We start from the raw sequence: 21,322 nt of genomic DNA on the forward strand, positions 1-21,322 counted from the left end.
CACAAAGCAAGACAAATCCATTGCAGAATATTATCATCCCATCCGTCTACTGTAAATCATCAGTAAAGTGAGGGAGGATAGTCATCAACAATGCTATCAAGTAGCATTTGTTTACCAATAGCCTGCTTATTAACATTCAGTTTGGTTGGTTCCGTCAGGGCCATTTGATTCTTAGCCTCGTTACAGCCTTAGTTCAAACATGGACTATATAGGTAAGCTTCAGAGGGAAGGGGACAGCAACTGCCCTTGACATCAATGTAGTATTTGACCCAATGTGATATTAAGGAGCCCGAGCAAAACTGGGAAATCAGGGAAAAATCTCTGCTAGTTCAAGTCATACCTGGTTGTGATTGTTGTAAGTCGGTCATATCAGCTGCAAGACATCTCTGCATGTGTTCCTTGGAGTACTGCCCATCAGCTTCAGCTTCTTCATCACTGACCATCAACCCCACCCTCATAAAATCAGAAGTGAGATGTTTGCAGCCAATTGCACAATGTTCAGTAACATTCAAGACTTCATGTACCAAAGCAGTCCAAGTCTAAATGCAACAAGACCAGGACAATATTCATGTTTGGACTGATAAATGATAGGCAACATTCAAGTCACACAAGTGCAAGGCAATAGTCATCTCAAACAAGAGAAGATCTAGACTATCGCCCCTTGACATTCATTGTCATTACTGTCTTTGGATCTCCAAAATCAACATTCTGGGGATTACCATTGATAAGAAACTGAACTGGGCTAGCTATATAAATACAGTGGCTACAAGAGTAGGCCATGATGGTAAATGACATTGAGGAGAATTGTAAGTGATGATGTTCCAATTTACCTGTTGTCCTCCCAGATGGTCACAGGTTTTTATGTACTATCCAAGAAGCCTTGGTGAATTTCTGCAGTGCATCTTGTAGAGTGTTGCCACTGTACATCAGTGGTTAAAGGAGTAAATGTTTGTGGGAATGTCTTGCCATTCCTTTAGTGTCACTGTTGAAAATCCTGAAACTCCCTTTTAACAGCATTGTGATTATACCTAAACCAAATGGACTGCAGTGGTTCATAAAGTTAGCTCATCACCATCTTCTCAGGGACAACTGGGCCGGGCAATAAATGCATGGTCCACCAGCAAAGCCCACATCCCTTGAATAATAAAAAAAGAAGTCATATGACATGCTGGACGCAAGAACGCCGTATCCATGAATCCATCTGTTGGAATGGAAATTTTGAACTCAAATGCTTTGTCCTCGTTTAAGTTGGGATAACTGTCTCCATGCTCCTTGATAATGCCTTTATCTCATTTTCTCCCTCCTTTCCAACACAGTGTCAGGTACATATGGTTTGGTGGTGAGGTTATGGGCAGGAAAGGACTGTATGACTCTGTCTTCCAAACCTAAGAGCTGCCATTGAAGGTAAACTGTTGCCTAATGTAGTAGCACATATATATCACATTGCTCCCTACAAATCTTAGCAAGCGCTTTACATTTAATTAATTTTATGGAACAGTGTGGTCTTCAATACCTTCTGACTGTCGCTAAGGAGAAGAGGAGACATGTTGAACAATCCATTTTCTGCACCTCCTGTATGAGTGCAGGAATGTACTGCAGATTGTTGTCAGACAAAATTTGTTAAAGAACATATAAAATACTGAATATGGAGGGCAATATGTTGACAACAGCTGCACTGGTGGTATCTTTAGTGAGTGACTGTTTCACCAATATGCCCTCTGTATAATATAGCAATATCATTGCATCCTTAGATATGGACTATATCAGCAGTTATCCTGCAGCATGGCTCAGAAGGAATCTCATGTGAAAGGAGAGGGTCTCTTGGCTGTTATAGTGGATGAAATTGACATGGTACACATGGCTTGATGTGTTGATCAAAGTCCTTATTATTGCCTGGCCAATTGTTATGGACCAGGCCGGACGCCCTTAAAACATTTCAAGAAAGCAGCAAGTTTGCTAGTTGTTTTAAGCAGGTATAGAGTGGATCTTCCAGGAGAAATGCTGCTGGTTAAAACACTTGGTTTTAAACAAAACAATTTAATTACAAGATTACTGAATGAAACACATACAACAGAGAATAAAATACCGAATAATTTAACCTCTGAAAACCCAACAGGTCCTCCCAACATAATGGTGCTGTTCCCAATACCTACAACAATCCCCATAAACACCCTTTGGCACAAAAGTTAAAATCAAAACAGGGTCTTACAGGAGAGACGTCAGAGAGAGAATACCAGTATGGACCTGCTTCTTTGTTTCTGGCAGCTTCAAAACTGCCTGACTGCTTTCAGTGAATAGCCAGACTGGTAAAAACCAAACCAAAACAGAGAATAGCTGAGCTGGGAGAACTGGCCACTCCCCTTTCATTGTATTAGTGTTTTTTTTAAACTTGAAAGCCTTTTTCCTGAGGCAGTGTCTGTTGGTTATAATCAGATTAGCCTTAAAACCCTTCAATTTAGACTTTTCAGAGTCTGTGTCTCTTATGACTTCTGGAAAAAAAAGGACAACATAACCTTGTTAAAGGAACAACATCATCACACATTATATGGATTCACAGCCAAATTCTTTTTTTAACAAGTCTATGTGACTAATTATATATTGACATAGTGCTTGAAGACTTATAACCTTTTGCCTTTGAAGAGTAAATTCTCGGAGAATCTATATCATCTTTAAATGACCAGAAGGAAGGTACATGGCTCAGCAATGTTGGATGTGTTCAGGCCCTCAGTTGAGCTGTTGCATTGTTTTGTGAGGCTTGCTGAACTGGCTGAGCTTAGCTGTGATGAAACTGTATCTGATCATTGTTATGGTTTGGAATCTTTGGTGTTGCAACTGAAGGGTTTGATATTCTGTGGATTATGATGATAGGTAGATCCCTGCTCACTGGCAGACTGGTCATAGCTGGTTCACCTATTGCAATAATGTAAAATATTGCATTTGGCCATCCTAGTGAGTCATATTGACTTTTAAAATAGATAATGCTAATTCATTGAATGCCAGATCTATTGTAAGCAGCTTATCATGTGTGAACTGCACATGGTGCACAAGTTTCCTGAGGCCATCTCATGTTAGATGCATAAAGGGGTGGTATTTGCCCTGATATCTGTGTCAATTTTGGCATATAGTGCATATTGTCCATGCTTTTTGGCATATATCACTTGAAAGTAAAGACCTCATCTTTCTGACACTTTATGTGGTGTGCCAGGTTCATCATATGTATTGTATATCTAAGATTTACAAGTTGTGGCATCTTGCCTCTTGGATTTTGTTGACAGGCCAGCATGCCATTAACAGAGCTTTGGAAGCTTAGAAACATAGAACATAGTTACTCACCTCTCCAGACTAATCCCACATTCAGTATGACCATCTGTGTCAATGCCATGTTCCTGCATTCTCTCTGTACCCCTCAATACCTTTAATATCTGAAGCTTTATCAATACTTTCTTGAATAAACCCAATGGCCCAGCCTCCACTGACTTCTGTGATGGAGAATTCCACAGGTTGACCACCTTGTGAGTAAAGAAATGTTTTCCTTATCTCAGTCCTAAATGGCCAACTCCATATCCTGAGATTGTGATACCTGGTTATAGACTCTGTTAGAATTTGATGTATTTCAGTCAGATCTCCTCTCATTCCTTTTAATTCTAGTGAATACAGACCTTGTCAAATCAACTTCACCTCATACAACAGAACTTCCATCCCCAGTATCACCTAGCGAACCTTCACTACTTCTACGACAAGAATATCCTTTCTTCGGTAGAGGATACACACAGTACTCCAGATATGATCTTACAAGCCCCTACAGTAAGGCATCCTACTTTTGAACACAAGTCCTCTTCCAACAAAGACAGGATACAATTTGCCTTCCTAATTTCTTGCTCCACCAGTATGTTTACCTCCATTGACTAATGTAGAAGACACCAAGATCCCTTCGTACATCCATACTCCCATTATGTCATCATTTAATAATATTTTGTATTTCTGTTCTTCACAACAAAGTGCATAACTTTTCCACCTAGTTTTGTGTTGTCAGGAAAATTTGAAATACTATATTTGGTTTTCAGATCCAAGTTACAAATAACTGGGATTGAAAAATGTGGTGCTGGAAAAACACAGCAGGCCAGGCAGCATCCGAGGAGCAGGAAAATCAATGTTTCGGGCATAAGTCCTTCTTCAGGAATAATAACTGGGGCCCAAGCACTGATCTCTGTGATACAGCACTAGCCACTGCCTGCGATCTGAAAAAAGACCCACTCTATATGCTTCCAGTCTGTCAACCAGTTCTCAATCCATGCCAATACATTACACCGAATCCCGTGTACAATACTTCTGTACCATAGCCTTTTACAGGGGGACTTTATTGAAAGCATTCTTGAAATCCAAATACACCATGACCCCTACTTCTCCCTTATTTATCTATTTACTGGCTACATCCTCAAAAACCTCCAGAAACTTTGTTAAACCCTTTCATAAACCTATGCTGACTATGTCTGGTCATGTTAATTCTTACCAAGCGGTTCGGTCATCAATCTTTTATGATAGGCTCTAATACTTATACTATTACTGATTTTGGATAACTGCTTTGTGATTCTGCAGTTTTCTTCCCCTTTCCCGTTTCAAATATTGGGTTTAGATTTGTCACTCTCTAATCTGTAGGAACTGCTCCAGAGTCTATAGAATTTTGGAAAATGACCGTCAATATATCCAGTATATCCAAGGCCACTTCTTTGAGTACTCTGCATCATGGAAGTTTATCAGGCTTTAATCCTATTAATTTTCCTAGCAGCACTTTTTTTGAACCAATACAGATTTCCATTAATTCTTCCTTCTCATGAGACTCTTAATTTCCTAACATTTCTGGGAACTAGTTGTTGTAGTTTGGTAGTTGATTTATGGGCTACCTTGATACCTAGGGTTTGGAGGAGTCTGATGGCCATTTCTGTTATGTTCTTAATGAATGGCAGTGTGGCCAGTGTGTCCAGTGTTGTGATCAGTAATGTAGGTAATGGCTGATACCCAAAAAGAGTAGTGCGCTGATACTTACACAACAGACCACAATAGGAAGACACAACACGTCCGGACACAGTGGCCACACTGCCGTATATTAAGGCCATATCAGAGATGACCACCAGACTTCTCCCACCCCTGGGTATCCTGGTAGCCCACAAACCAACTACAACAGCTACTAGCGAATTCAAAAGGTCCCATACCCACAGTCAACAGAACCAACGTTATATACAAAATACCATGTAAAGACTATCAAAACATTACATAGGGCAAACAGGAAGGAAATTAACCACCAACGAACACCAACTAGCCACCAAGAGACATGTTCAGCTATCACTTGGACAATGAAGGACACCAATTCGACTGGGACAATGTATCCATCCTGGAACAAACCAAACAGAGACATGCATGGGAATTCCTGGAAGGCTGGCACTCAACCTGGAACTCCATGTAGAACTGGACCCTATATACCAACCACTAAGAAACATAATCAGCAACAAAACTGGAAATGATGCCACCAACCCCAGCAGACCCAGACACAGATAGCAAGTGAGACCGAACACCAACGCTTCACCAGAGGTGTACTGATGATGTTACCTAGAATGGCGACAAAACATCTGTGAATGAAGTTACCAGCTCATCGAGCTATTCAGCAACCTTACCCACAACCTGAGCTACAAATCTTCTTGAATACTCTGAATATTGATTCTTGAGCATTAAACACAAAAAAGAAGCATGTAGGTGCACCAAGTAATTAAGAAGGCAAATGGAATTTTGGCCTTTCTTGTTAGTGGGTTGGAATTTAAGAAAGGGAAGTCTTGTTATAACTGTACAGAATGTTGGTAAGGCTACATCTGATGGACTGTGTACAGTTTTGGTCCTGTGTTTAATGAACAATAAACTGGCATCGGAGGCAATTCAAAAGGAATTCACTAGGCTGATTCCTTGGATGAAGGGGTTGACTTATCAAGAACAGCTAAACAGTTTCGGCCTTTATTCATGAGAGTTTAGAACAATGACGGGTATTCTTATTGAAGTATTTAGGATTCTGAAGGGACTTGACAGGATGGTTTTGAGAAGATATTTCCAGTATTAGAGAAGTCTTGAACTAGGTGACAAAGTTACAGAATATGGGGACACTCATTTGAAAGTCATTTGACGTTCAAATGAATTTCTTCTTCCAGAACATAGTGAATGTTTGGAATACTCTATGTCAAGGAGATGCAAAGGCTAGATCACGGAAAGTATTTAAAGGGAATATAGGTAGATTTTTGAAATATCAGAGAGTTCAGAACTCTGCTGAGTTGGCACTAAAGAGGAGTTGAGACCCTGGAAGATCAGCGATAATCTAGTAGAATGGCAGGAAAGGCCTGAGAAGCTGAAAGGCCTACTACTGTTCCTAGTTCTTATGATCTCATGCCCTTTTATTCAAAGCACAAAGGAATATTTCTCCTTTTGAGATAAAATAATCAGCACCTAATAATCAGAGCCTCCAGGGGTTTAGCTCTCCTTGTCAATATCCAAAAAATTATCTTCATGACTGTCCAGAGCCTTCTTAGTATACTCCTCTAAGATGTTTCATGAACAACTTGTGTTCTCTATTTTTCTTGTCTAATCAAAATTCGTATCCTTTTACTTCTATTTTCCTTTCCATTTCTCTCCCCATTTCTTTCTGCTTGATTTCCATTACTATCCATAACTTGTTTTCAACAATTTCTATCTTCCTTTGTTTTTCCTCATTTTTAGTGTTTAGTTTTCTTAATACTGTGTTCTTTAATCACTGCTTATCTCTCTCTTCCAATTCAAGTGTTTTCATTTCCAACTGCACCTTAGCTAATTCCAGTTGGGACATTTCAGGTTTTCTTTCTTCAAATTCTAATTGTTGAATAATCCGATGAAACACATTAATCATGAAATCTCTTCCAACACATAATAAACCCCTTATGCCACTAGGTCAAATTCTAAAATCCAAACTCAAATAAAAATGATATTAAAACATGTATGTAAATCACACATCTTACATCACATGATTGCACTACAATCATGAGAGCACTTCTTCAAAAGCATAATATTTTAATGTTCTGTGGTCTTGAAAGGTTTTGTGTAAATACAAAGAAAATGTTGAATGGTCATTCACCTGAAGCGTTAACAGTGTTTCTCTCGACAGATGCTGCTTGGTCTGCTGCTGTTTCTAGTCATTTCTGTTTTGATCTTGTATAATACAAGTACTTACTTTCATTCTAGAAATGTAAAAGTTTACTTTTAGTGTAATTTGATTCCTTTGCCCCTCTTACTAGTGTTTCAGTTTTTTTTGAGACAAAGGACCTTCAGATTTCGTAAGGAAAACTTAGTACAGCTGATAAAGTTATGTAGTTTCAGGTGTGCCAAACCTGTCAGACTCATATCTTATTTTCATTATGTGAGATTTCAAGTATGATTTTACATGCGAGTTTTGAAATTGCTATTGAATTGTTTAATTGAAATTAAACAGAATGCAAACTTTTGATTTGTTTCAATTTGCATTGCATGACTCTAATGTAGAGATTCGATAAACTAATTTTCTGAATCATGGAAAATAAGTATGCCCATGATCTATCATGGAGCTGCTTCACCATTCCAGTAGTACATGGTACACGGAATAAATGCAGAAATGTTGTTTGGATACTAAATTACAGCAGTGAGCACAAATTGCATTGAGGCATTATACAACTCATTAAAGTCAGAGGTATGGGCATGACAAAGGGCAAAGCGGGATGTTAATGTTTTTAAACCGAGAGCACTATTGCATTGGGAGAGCTATAAGAGAGAAGTAAAAATGAAGAGAGTAATTCCAAAGAAACTAAGACAGTAAAACTTCAGTAACAAATTCACAGACAACCTGAATATCTGCCCACTTTGCAGTTGAAACTCTAACCTAACCCTTGTGTGTTATCTGTTCAGTATTTTGTGTTTACTGGGGTGCTAGCGATGGTGACATGTGCAGTGTTTCTACGTCTGAATTCCATTTTGAAACTTGGCGTGCTGCTGGTAATGATTGCAGTTTACTCATTGCTGACTGAAACGTTCTTCAACTCGATATTTATCAGATACGACAACAGTCGTCACAATGGAACGTAAGTTTTTAATGTTCTACTTCATTCAGTACTAATTTCATCACTTAGACTTAAGGCAACATAAAGTAATTACCTCTTAGCAAGACTGTCAGGAGCAGAAATTGATGTGATTCAAAAACAACTCCTCTGTGCCTCAATGCATAGCGAAAGCCCGAGCAGTGTCTAAAGCATGTCCTGTCAGAATAAAGGGGATCATCGAAGGTTAACATTTTTTAAATAGTTAAAAATCACACAACACCAGGTTTTGGTCCAACAGGTTTAATTGGAAGCACACTAGCTTTCGGAGCGACGCTCCTTCATCAGGTGATAGTGGAGGGCTCGATCGTAACACAGAATTTATAGCAAAAATTTGCAGTGTGATGTAACTGAAATTATACATTGAAAAATTGATTGTCTGTTAAGCCTTTCATCTGTTAGAATACAGTGATAGTTTCACTTCTTTCATGTGTAAATCACAAAACCCTTCTTTTTAAAGTTACATTCTCGGGTTAGCTGCTAACAATGGTGATAGCTAGACAATATGTTGAAGGTGTTAGCCCCCTGTGTTCTCTGTCTATGATCTGATGTTTAGATTGATTCTAATCTAATAAGTGAGATACAGTGCTTTACATAAATTCCTGCAGTTTTTGAGCTCAGAGTTCTACATGAATGTATGCAGTTTTTGAGCAAAGTGTAATGTAACTCTGCAATACAAATTCACCCCACAGAATATGTGTGTGCATGTGGGTCTTTGTATGTGCGTGGTCTGTCTGTCTGGTGTGGGGGTTGTGAGTGTGAGAAAGTGTGTGTGTGTGTGTGTGTGTGTGTGTAGTGGGTGCAGAGTGTCTTAAGTCTGCGAGGGGGTGCATGTGTGAGCGTGGAAGTGTGTGTGTCTATAAGGGCATGTGTGGGTGTCTGTGTGCGTGTCTGTGTGTACCTGTGTCCATGTGTATGTGAGAGTGTGTGTGTGTAGGAATATCTGTGTGTGTGTGTGTGTAGTGCAATGATGATCACCTGTAATGTGACATGAACCCAAGGTCCCGGTTGAAGCCCTCCCTATGGGTACCGAACTTAGCTATCAGCCTCTGCTTGGCCACTTTCCTTTGCTGCCTGTCCCGAAGTCCACCTTGGAGGATGATCACCCAAAGGTCCAAGGCTGAATGTCCTGGACCACTGAAGTGTTCCCCAACTTGTACACCCCAGTCCAACACCAGCATCTCCAAGTCATTATATAAATAGTCTCTGTACTCTGAGCATCCACTTGCAAGGATTCTGACAGCAACCTGTGAGTGGGCTGACCAACTCTGAGATGCACTGGTATCAAGCTGGGTGAATGAAGAAGGGCACAAAATTACAAAAACAGAGTGTATTATGAAAATAACTTAAAATCGAACAAACTTTTTTGTAACAATGTCACCTGTAGTATTCTGATTTTGGCTGAGGTGAGGTAGCTCAGCATAGAAAACAGATCAAATCAGAGCTTCAAGGTCTGAATGCTTCAGTACCACAATTCATGGTCTCGTTTCTCACTGAGTCATCAAAGGAATCAAGAAAAGACTGATTTTTGTAAAATGTTTAGAATTGATCTTATTAAGTGAAAGCTTTCTACTGAGAAAAAGTTCTGTTGTTATATAATCAGAGCTTTTAGGGACCCAACAATATATATTTTAATATATCATCAGAGGACGCAATCTATTTTATAATTCTGTATGTTTCTAAGGAATAATTGTTGATTACAAGTATAGCTCAACAAAAGACCGAGGGGCTAATTTACAATGGAAGACTTTCCATTTCACACTTAAAAATGAGTGTTTGGCAATTGCAAATTGGAGGAGGTGTGACGGATGTTGAAGGCTCGCCTGATGGAATTGTCAGGTGAACTTATAAATAGGCAAATACAATGCCTGTCAGCCCCAGTCCCAGAGGCGACTGCTTAATCCTTCAACTGTAGGACCTCAGATATAAATAGGTCGAATGTGCGCACAAATCTAAAAACATTTCTGGCCTGGTGATTAAGTTTTGAGCAGGTACTGTTGCAGAGTCCAAAATGGTCTCTCAAGACCTTTGATATGGTAATGGATTGACAACTTGGAAATTATAACAAGATTTAAAGAGTTGAGGGCTGAATGAAATTCCTGTGTCACTATACTGATAGTTATGATCCCCCTGCACAAATGGGACACCTTCATGGACAAACTGACTTGCTCAAATATGGCAGGCCTTAACACGTCCAGTGGGGCATATCCTCACAGTAGTGCGCCACTTCCACTGGCTCTTGAAGATATTTGCCTTGGAAGGGGCAGGCGGAAGTCTTGGCATTTAGTCAATCTAGTCCCACCTGCCAGCAACTGGCCCATATCCCTCCAAACCCTTCCTATTCCTATACCCATCCAGACGCCTTTTAGATCTTCACCACTTTCCTGTCAAACAAATAGATCTTCACTACTTTCCTGTCAGCCTCCCATAGAGTTATCTGTAGTGATGGGATAGAATCTCAAACCTAATTCTTCAAAGTCTGCTTTTGTGCCTTCTTTTGTTGTGTTCTGAATGATACGTTGTTTTGTTTAGACAAACTGTACAAGGTGTAACCATGGCCACAGAATCAGTAGCTGTAACATGAAGATTTCCTTGACATGTTGATTATAATATTAATGAGTGCTCCTATTTGTTCTTTTATAGCAGAGACTTGCTAAGCTCAAAGGAGTCCTCCTTGCTGTTAATGGCAATGTTCGTTTTAGCTGTTTTTTATCATGGACAACAGGTAATAATGACAAACTTTAGAAGTTCACTAACAGTGAGATTACAATGTATTGATTTAGAAATAAATAATAAGCAGAATTATTCATTGTTTCATCCATGGCGTATATATTTTTCTTTATAGTTTACCTAATGATGAGTATATCTCTTCTATAGAAAGACTGTGAGTTCCACAATGTTAGTGCTTCTTTATGTTTGTGATTTCTGTTGATAGCAAGGTTCTGGCTCCCACCTGTATTGGTCAAGTAGAGCAGTTTGCCATCAGATTTATTATTGATGAAGCTTAACTCCCAGAAACGCATGGTTTGGGTAGGATGGTATTCAAAATTGAAAGGAAACATGAAATCTGGCTCCAACCTGCTAAATTGAAGCTTCTACAGAGGCAAAACAGTAGGCAGGCAACTAATCCAGCCAAAAAAGATGAAATGGTTGTCAAAGAACGATAATCTTGTTGCATGCTTCAGGATGAATCATGACTTTAAATGTAACCCTGACAAGCCAAGCTACCAGGGCCTCAAAAACCCCATTGATTAAAGTGTCCAGTTTGATGCTGGCACCCAACCTGCCCTGCCATTGGATATCCTTTATGGAATCTCCTGTCCCTAATATCTCTCATCTCTCCCATCATTAAACCTCTGATCACTACCCAAGACCTGTCCAATCTCCATGTCTGTACCTCAGTACCAAAGAGGCTGTCCACTAGACATCATCGCTTATTTGAAATGAAAGTTTTGTGCAAATTGTTTTGGTTCTATGCTTATATCTTCTGGCTAATAGGTAGGACTTAGAGTCATAGAGATGTACAGATGTCCAGCTCATCCATGCCGACCAGATAGCCTACCCAATCTAGTCCCACCTGCCAGCAACTGGCCCATATCCCTCCAAACCCTTCCTATTCCTATACCCATCCAGACGCCTTTTAGATATTGCAATTGTACTAGCCTCCACCACTTCCTCTGGCAGCCCATTTGATGTACGCACCACCTTCTGCGTGAAAAAGTTGCCCCTTAGGTCCCTTTCATATCTTTCCCCTCCCACTCTAAACCTATGCCCTCTAGTTCTAGACTCCCCACCCCAGGGAAAAAGATTGTCTATTTTTCCTGTCCATACCCCTCATGATTTTATAAACCTCTATAAGATTACCTCTCAGCCTCCGACGCTCCAGGGAAAAAAGCGCTACCCTATTCAACCTCTCCCAACAGCTGAAATCCTCCAAACCTGGCAACATCCTTGTAAATCTTTTCTGAGCTCTTTCAAGTTTCACAACATCCTTCTGTTAGGAAAGAGACCAGAATTGCATTCAATATTCCAAAAGTGACCTAACCAATGTCCTGTACAGCCGCAACATGACCTCCCAACTCCTGTAATCAATACTCTAACCAATAAAGGAAAGCATACCAAACGCCTTCTTCACTATTCTATCTACCTGCGATTCTACTTTCAAGGAGCTATGAACCTGCACTCCAAGTTCTCTTTGTTCAGCAACACTCCCCAGGACCTTACTATTATGACAGAACTAACTTATTGCCAGTTTACTGAAGGGAAGTTCACCAGTTCTGACGAAAAGTCATTAACCTGAAATAATAACTCTGTTGCTCTTTCCATAAGTGATGGCTGATGTGCAGTGTATTTCCACCATTTTTTGTTTTTTTGTTGAAAGAAATAGTACCATGTATTCAGATGGGGAATTTTCTGCAAGAAATTATTTTGAAAGGAGCCTTTGTTTTCAAAAAAACATTGACTCGTTTCATTTAATAAGTTATAGACCTGGTGAATAGGGTTAGACTGGCTAGCTCATTTAAAGACTTGATAGACAGAATGGTCAGTCTCTGTGCTAAAGGCTTCTACAACTACTAGACCATAAGAAATAGGTACAGGATTAAATTTTTTGCCCCCTTGAGCCTGTTCCATCATTCAATAGGATCAAGACTGAACTGACATTCCTCAGATCCACTTTCGTGCCCTTTCCTTGTAACCCTTGATTCCCCAACTGATCAAGAATCTATCTATCTATCACAGCCCAAATATACACAAAGACTCTGCCCCCACAGCTTTCTTTGGCAAAGAGTTCTAAGAGAAGAAATTGCTCCTTAACTCAGTCTTAAAGTTATTCTGAGATTATGCCCTTTGGTCTTAGACTCTCCCATGAGTGGAAACAGCCTCACAGCATTTATCCTGTCAAATCCCTTAAGAATCCCATGTTTCAGTGAGATCACCTCATCCTTCTAAACTCCAGTTTGACCTTTGTTACACCAGGAATCATCTTAGTGAACTTTCTCTGAACTACCTCCAATGAAATGATATCTTTCCTTAAACATTAGGATGAAAACTGCTCACAGTTTTGGTCTCACCAGCACCTTGTAAAGTTGCAGTGGACTTCCCTACTATTATACTCCAATCCTCCTTGAAATAAGAGCCATTATTCCATCAGCTTTCCTGATTACCTGCTATACCTGTGTGCTAGCTTTCTGTGTTTCATGCACACGTACCCCCTCAAGTCCCTTAGTATTGCAGCCTTCTGCCATTTTTCTCCATTTAAATTATTGCTTCAATTTAGAAAATAACAGCTGAAAATATCTCCATCTTATTTCTGGTGATTTCTAATCGCCATTGAAAAATGATGCATGTGAGTAAGTGAGCGGGTCAGGTTACTAAGATTATTGAGGTAAGGTTACTGAGGTGGGTGAAATGGTTGAGATCAGGTTAGTGAGATGGGTGAGGGTGTTGAAGTCAGGTTAGTGAGGTGGTTGAGATCAGGTTAGTGAGGTGGTTGAGATCAGGTTAGTGAGGTGGGCGAGGTGGTTGAGATAAGTGAGTGAGGTGAGTAAATGAGTGAATAAATGAGATTAGTGGGTGAGGTATGATAGGAGAGTAAGTAAGAGAAGTGAGTACACAGATCATTGGAGATCACCTTTTCACCCTGGTAGCTAGGAATGACTATATCTGGAGAATGTGTTGGGAGTTGTGATGGCTGCAGAAGAACTTTACTTTGTGGGATTTTCAATCTTCACCCTGTGTTAGATTGTGATGTACATACTCAGTGAAACATTTATGATTAGCATACTGGGATAATTAAACTGTAGGGGTTTATGTCACTTATTTTACTGGATGCAGAGAGAAAATATATTCACAGGACAGTTCCCACAGATAGGTTGGAGATGGGGAGTTGGCTGGGGCACTCTACTTAAATACCCTGCTCTAACAGGCCACACTCTTTGAGCAGGAGGCAAGTAATTGCTCCAAGGAACTGCCAGTTAATCAGAGGGCATGCATCTCAGCAGCTTTACTGGGAGTAATAGTTACTGGTGGGACTGGTTGGAAGAGAGGATATCATAGAAGGGTAATGCTCTCCCAAAAAGATAATTGGACTTGACAGGCACTCTGGTCAGAAAAGCAGTTCCCACCATGGGTTGAGAGGTGTTAGTGTGGGTATACCATGGTGGGGAAGCTTTGCTGCTATTCGTCTGTCTGAATGCCCAAATGAGAAGGATCTCCATGAGCCCACCAGTGTTAACCTGGTGATTTCCTCACATGGCAGAAGGCCCACCTCACCATTGGTAAAATGCAAGCAATATCAGGAAGAGGTTCTTAATCGATCCCTAAAGTGGCTCAATTGGCCATAGGGCAGGAGATCTGTCTATCATCTTTCTGGAAAGATGACATAGCTGCAGGAAAACTAGGTGCACACCAGCGCTGCCTACCTTCCCTTGTTATTTTACAGAGTTTTCCCACCATCCCGAGCCCCTGTCTTTCCCAGAATACTGGTAAAATTCAGCCCAGAGATAGTAGTGAATTATAGGTTTTTGGATTAGTGCAAAATACACAGTGATACTCCCCCCCCCCCCAGGGATCAGTGTTTGGATGGTATAGACAGGCTGTTGGAATGCATAAATGTGATTAAATGTGGAATAAATATTTAGAGTGCTGATTCAAAAGGTGCCTGTTAAAACAAAGTTTGCTGTATAACTAACTGGTACAGTTATAAAACAGATTAAAGATCAGAGAGATGTGAGGGTGGAAACGCAGGTTGAACAAGTAGTTAAAAGGTATCATATATGGATCCCAGACTTTATAAGTAGAGAGATATTATAAAATCAAGGAAGTTATGATGAAACTTGATAAAATACTACTTTAACATAGCTTCATAGAATCATACAATATGGAAATAGACCCTTCGGTTCAACTCATCCCTGCTGACTAGTTTTCCTTCCCTGAACCAATCCCATTTGCCCATGTTTGACCCATAACCCTCTAAACTTTTCCTATTTATGTACTATTCCAAATGTCTTTTTAATGTTGTAATTGTACCCACCTCTACCACCTTTTGTGCCAGGTAGTTCCATAAATGTACCACATTTTGTGTGAAAGAGTAATCCTTCAGGTCTGTTTTAAGTCTTGCCTCTCTCTCCTTAAACCTACGCCCTCTAGTTTTGAACTCCGCTATTGTGGGGAAAAGACCTTAGCTATTCATCCTATTTATGTCTCGCATGATTTTATAAACCTCTATAAGATCACCCTTCTGCTTCCTATGCTCCAGGGATGCAAGTCCCAGCCTATCCAGCATCGCCTTCTCCCTCAAACCCTCCAGTCTTGGTAATATCTTGCTAATCTTTCTGCACCCTCTCCAGTTAAATAAAATTCTTCCTGTAGCAGGGTGACCAGAACTATACGCAGTAGTCCAAAAGTGGCCTCATAAATGCTTTGTACAGCTGCAACATAACGTCCCAATTCCTGTACTCAGTGCCCTGACCAGTGAAGGCAAAGGTGCCAAATGCCTCCTTCACCACATTCCCTGAGATGCCACTTTCAAGAAACTATATACCTTTACCCTCGGTCTCTCTGTTCGAAAACACTCTCCAGGGCCCTACCATTAATTGTGTAAGCCCTGCCCAGGTTTGTCTTACCAATATACAACCTCTCACATGTATCTAAATTAAACACCATCTACGACTCCTCTGCCTATTTGCCCAGGTGATCAAGATCACATTATACTCTCAGATAATCTTCTTCACTTTCCACTATACCACCAATTTTGTAGTCTATCACAAACTTACTAATCATGTTTCCTATATTCTCATTCAAATTGTATATGTAAATAACCCAGCACCGATCCTTGTGGCACACCGCTGGTCACAGGTCTCCAGTCCAAAAACAATCTTCTATAACCATCCTCTGTCTCCTACCATTAAACCAATTTTGTATCTAAATCAGCAGGATCTCCCTGGATCCCATATGATCTAACCATACTATTTTCAATTCCAGGCACCACACTTTCCAAAGGGATGTGGAAACCTTAGAGACGTTGCAGAAAATATTTCTGAGAATGAGTTGTGTTGATAGATTGAAGAAGCTAAGTTTGTTCTCCTCAGTGTAAGGCAGCTTGAGAGGAGATTTAACAGTGTTCAAAATCGTAAGAGACTAATAATAAGTATAGACAATGTTCCTCATTGATGGAAGGCCTTCAACCCAAGGATAGTAGTTTCAGGTGATTAGCAAAAGAACTAAAGGCAAGGTGAGGAAAACAGTGAGTGAGTTAGGATCTGGAATTTGCTGCATGTGAGTGTGGTGGAGGCAGATTGAATTGTAGCTATTAAAAGTCAACTGGATAAATACCCAAAGAGAGAAATCATTCAGGATTACAGAGGATGGGTGGGCCATGCAACTACATGCAACACAGTGGCCATGATAGTGATCATCCAAAGGCATGAAGTAATGATCTGGAAAAATGAGTTCAGAATCTCACCATGGTCAGTAGAGAATTTAAAATCAGTTATGTAAATATATTTGGAATAGAAAGTTAATATTAGTAATGACAACTATATTGCTGCATAAACCTTACGGGTTCGCAGAAGTCCTGTTGGGCAGGAAACCTGCTGTCCTCACCTGGTTTCATTTATATGTAAAACAAACGCAGGGCAGTTGTGTTATCTGCCCTTTGCACTGGCCTTGCAAGCTTTTTAGTTGTATTTAAGAAGGCAGTTCCCCACCACCTTGTCAAGTACATACAGGGAATGCAGGCCTAGTCAGCAACCCCATGTGTCTGAACAAATAAAAACTAATGACCCATATAGTCAAAGGCTGGAATACCTAGATTGAAAATATTTGTTGTCAATCAGTTACATTCAAGAGATAATATATATGTAATTCTTTAATTCCTTTAATGATGTATATTTTACAATTCTATTTATGCGGGCAACATTAAAAAAATGGGAAAGGAACAAATGGCATTAAGCCATCTTAGCATATTGTTATGGGTTGACGCACAGATTCTGTAAAACATAAAAAATGTACAAATAGAGATAGACAAAGCAGAAGGGAATTTTTGAGTTATTCAAGGAAATCAACTTGAAAAATCTTAACTTTGTTTTAATAAAAATGTTCAGCTGGAATACACTGCAAGACTGGACTTCCTATGGCGAGTCCAAGCAAAAGAGGAAGTTAATGAAATGAGAGAGCTACGAGAACATAATGAAAATATGCTTCGAAATATTCTACCAAGTCATGTTGCACACCATTTCTTGGAAAAGGATAGAGACAATGAGGTAAGTTCACTCAGCTACCTTAAGTTTAAAACGAATTGAATCTATAGTCAAAGTTTTTCAGTTTTGCATTCACAAGTCATATTTGAAGCTTATTCAATTCAACGAGTGGTAAATTAGTGTTAAAAATAGCTACATAGCCAGTACACTTGTCAGTTATGAATCTTTCCACGCTATAAATGAGACTGTTTTATAATTCCAATACCATCAATATCAACAAGGCATTAACAATCATAAGGTAAAACCTACGGTAGCAGCTTTAACTCCTTTCACTTAACAGAATGGATGCATTAGATTTAAAACTGGAGCAATGAAAATACAGGACTGACTCTTGTGAAGGTGCCAGGGATCTCAGCCCAAATGAAAGCCTGCAAAAATCTCCACATTACCTGCATTTTGGAAGGTTTCCTACTTCCATTGCCAGTCCGGCACTTGATAGTCAAGCAACAGGCTATTTTTTATTAAATCATTTTCCTACTTAATATCAATTTATATACAGCATCTATTCTTGATAGGTACAGCATCACATGAAACTTGTGGCAGGCAGATTGCTGCTGAACTCTGCACACACTGTGCCACAGTTTCCATGAGTACGGGTCACTTTACTCCAAATAACAGGAGTTTTGTTTGGTTTACCACAATGAATCAGTGTTGTTCTTTGCTTTGTAGACATTAGCACATCTCTTACCCAGGTGAAATTCTGTTTCATTGCAGCAATGACTATCCTTAATCTTCAGGAGGGCAGTGTGCTGCCTCTAGTTTCGAAAGCCTCATTTATAGCCTGTAAACAGAGCTTTGCACCACAATCCTCCAGGCACTGTTGGAGGCAGCTGGAACACCCGACCAAATACCAAGATGGAAAATGAAGAACAGGAGTAGGACACTCTATCTGCTGAGAGTTACCAGCCAATCAGAGGCTGTAGCCCTTCTGTGCTCAGCATCGCCACTTGAGGAGTATGGCTTCATGCTGGCACTGCATCCACATAGTCTCAGATCAAGGAGAACCAAAAATAAGCAAGTGATTGCTGGCAGGAGATTTGTTGGATGGGCGTCATGGTGGAGGAAACATTGGAGCAGTTGGCAAAAAAGGCAGGGCAATGGTTCTTAGTTGGCCCACACCCTTTCCGATCCCCTCCCCCACATTCAACCTTTTGCCAAGTCCCTTGATCAGGCCCTGAGTAGCTTTGTGCAAGGGACCCTACTCCCGGAGCCAGCAGATTGCTTATTGTGCTGCCAGCACGGTGGGTTCCTCAATCACCAGTGAGTTAATGCCAGTGATGGAAGGTGAGATCCTTGAGTGGCTGTCCATGGGCCTTCCTGCCATGAAATTAATTGGCATCCAGGCAGGAAAATTAAGGTGTCCTCCTCAGACTGTCCTACTCAAATAAATGGCCGGCCAACTAACTCAACATGAAAGCAATTACACAAGATTCCACCCACTTTCATTCATGTCTCTTCTGATGTTTTCATGAGTCTACCCACTTAAATCAGGTGGAAACTTTGTGAATTAACATTAATCAAAGTCCAATAGAAGATGTCTTTAAATGTCCTACAAAGTGTAATTTCTCTCTTGGCATGCTGCTCAGTAAAAACTGGAGGAGAAGACAATGAGGTCAAATTATTTCTTCTTGATTGGAAGGATCAGAAATGTATAAGGACAGTTTGTTCCCCAGACCCTTACCAGTGCTACCCCAACCCCCACATTGGACCTTTAACCTAGTGACTGGATCCACCATTCGACAGCCTAGGGTTACACTGGGTCAGAGACAGCAAGCAGCACACAAAGGATCATTCAGGGTGGATGGCTTCCCGCATGCACATTAACTATTTTAAAAGGAATTGGATTTCTCAATGACTGGAATTTAATCGAACTCCACTGCACCCTCCCAATACCTATATAAAAAAAATGAATGAGGTTCTGTGAGATTAGTGTTGAGTATTCTTAGAAATTGCTTTTGAAAATTAAGAACTTGTGTTTCCAGAAGCTTTTGTCACGGATTCAATGATTGCATAATGGTTGTATTTACAGTAGACTATGTATCGAAACCAGCCTGATTCTGAAATTGAATATTTCCACATTGTCACAGCATGGAAAAAGATGTTTTAATGTTTACCTGGAGCAATGTATGAATAGTATGGCACTCCACAGGTATCAGTAATGTTGAACTACGATTGCAACCTCACTCCCCTTTCTCACCCACACTCCCCCACCATCAAAATCCATTAGGTCAAATTGGGAACTGTCGTGCTAGTGCCAATGCCAACTGGACTGAATTGACTGAATTTATTGCTTTGGCAAGAAAATAAAAGCTGTTTGTGATTATTATGGTATTATTATGCTAAGATTCAATTTAATTCCCTTACATTAACATCATATATAATAGTTATGACCAGTTATACATCTGTGCACAAAATCCAGAAATATTGTTTCAAAATTAGATATAGAATGTAATTCTTTTGATACAGAATTTGTCAATTCAAATTCAGCTTCTGTATGAGAATACCAAGATTGTTGAAGTCAAAATTTTGGATCATTTACTTTTTCAACAAAAAAGCAACTTTGAATTCCCAGAAGTAAGCTGTAACTCTGAGAAGCTGATGATTATTCTTTGCTACTTACCACTATCATTGTTTTTTTCTCATCAGGAACTTTATTCACAATCTTACGATTCTGTTGCTGTGATGTTTGCCTCCATTCCAGGATTTGCAGATTTTTATTCTCAAACTGAGATGAATAACCAAGGAGTAGAATGTTTACGTTTGCTGAACGAAATTATTGCTGATTTTGATGAGGTAACTTTAAAATCTTAGACTTACATGATTTAAAGTCTTGTGATTTTATGCCTTTGGTTGCTTTTTGAAGTGTAAAGGTAAATTGTCATTCTAATAATGAACTTGAGTATTGCTGAAAAAAGACACATTCTGTTGGTTATTTTTGGCTTGCGCCAATATATGTCATCAAAAGATATGACATATATCTTTTTTTAAGGAATGAAGCATTTGCTTTGAGAATAACAGATTCTCTGAGCACTGAGAGGGGCTCAAGAGAAAGATCAGAGAGGTAACTGCTATAGTGCTGTTCCATTGTAACTTAATTTTCTGTGTTTCAACAGTCACAGTATTCTACCAAACTATAAAGGCTGGAAACACTTTGTGGCATCTTAAAATTATGAATGGCACTAAAGAAATGTAAGATCGTCCCCTCTCTCTCCCTTTCTCCCTCTCTCTTTCTCTCTCTCCCCTTTTCTTTCTTTTTCTTTGTTTCTCAAATTGATAAGGTAAATAGCCAACAACATTTTCTCATGGTCGGGGAATCTAAATCTAAAGGGTGTAAGTGTAATGTGAGAGGAGAGAGATCCAAAAGGGTGCAGAGGGGCAATTTTTTTTCACACAGAGGATGGTGATTGTCTGGAACGGGCTGCCAGAGGTAGTGATGGAGGCAAGTACAATTTTATCATTTAAGAAACATTTGGACAGGTACATGGGTGTGATAGCTATGGAGGGATATTGACCAAACACAGACAAATGGGACTATATTAATTGTGAAAACTGGGTGGTGTGGACAGATTGGGCCAGAAGGCATGTTTCCATGCTATAATCCTCTATGACTCTCTAATAAATTCCCAGATATTCCCAGGTATTCCTGATGCAGGGCTTTTGCCCGAAACGTCGATTTTACTGCTCCTCGGATGCTGCCTGAACTGCTGTGCCTTTCCAGCACCACTCTAATCTAAATTCCCAGAGTTGTACCATTCGAACAATAGCCCATCTGCTGCATTAGCCCAACCAAAATTATAGGTGGATCCATATATTAATTGGTCAGAATGTTCTCAACAGGTAAGTAGCACCACTTTTGGGATAAAGCAGGATGTGACCACATGCAGATGGGAACCCTGGGTGAAATCTGACTACCATCAGGGACTCCAA

The 21,322-nt window shown here is 39.9% G+C and overlaps 1 protein-coding gene across 1 annotated transcript in view; it reads left to right on the forward strand.

The window, feature by feature from the left end:
• adcy8 (adenylate cyclase 8 (brain)) overlaps positions 1-21,322 on the forward strand; it is a 108,858-nt gene that overhangs the window by 69,347 nt on the left and 18,189 nt on the right. Inside the window, exons 12-15 of the mRNA XM_060824370.1 lie at positions 7,948-8,120; positions 10,782-10,860; positions 17,240-17,398; positions 20,042-20,188. Of these exons, the coding sequence (XP_060680353.1) occupies positions 7,948-8,120; positions 10,782-10,860; positions 17,240-17,398; positions 20,042-20,188 (558 nt within the window). The remainder of the gene's footprint in view (positions 1-7,947; positions 8,121-10,781; positions 10,861-17,239; positions 17,399-20,041; positions 20,189-21,322) is intronic.

This window comes from Hemiscyllium ocellatum, chromosome 4, assembly GCF_020745735.1.
Source record: "Hemiscyllium ocellatum isolate sHemOce1 chromosome 4, sHemOce1.pat.X.cur, whole genome shotgun sequence".
Taxonomy (NCBI): Eukaryota; Metazoa; Chordata; class Chondrichthyes; order Orectolobiformes; family Hemiscylliidae; genus Hemiscyllium; species Hemiscyllium ocellatum.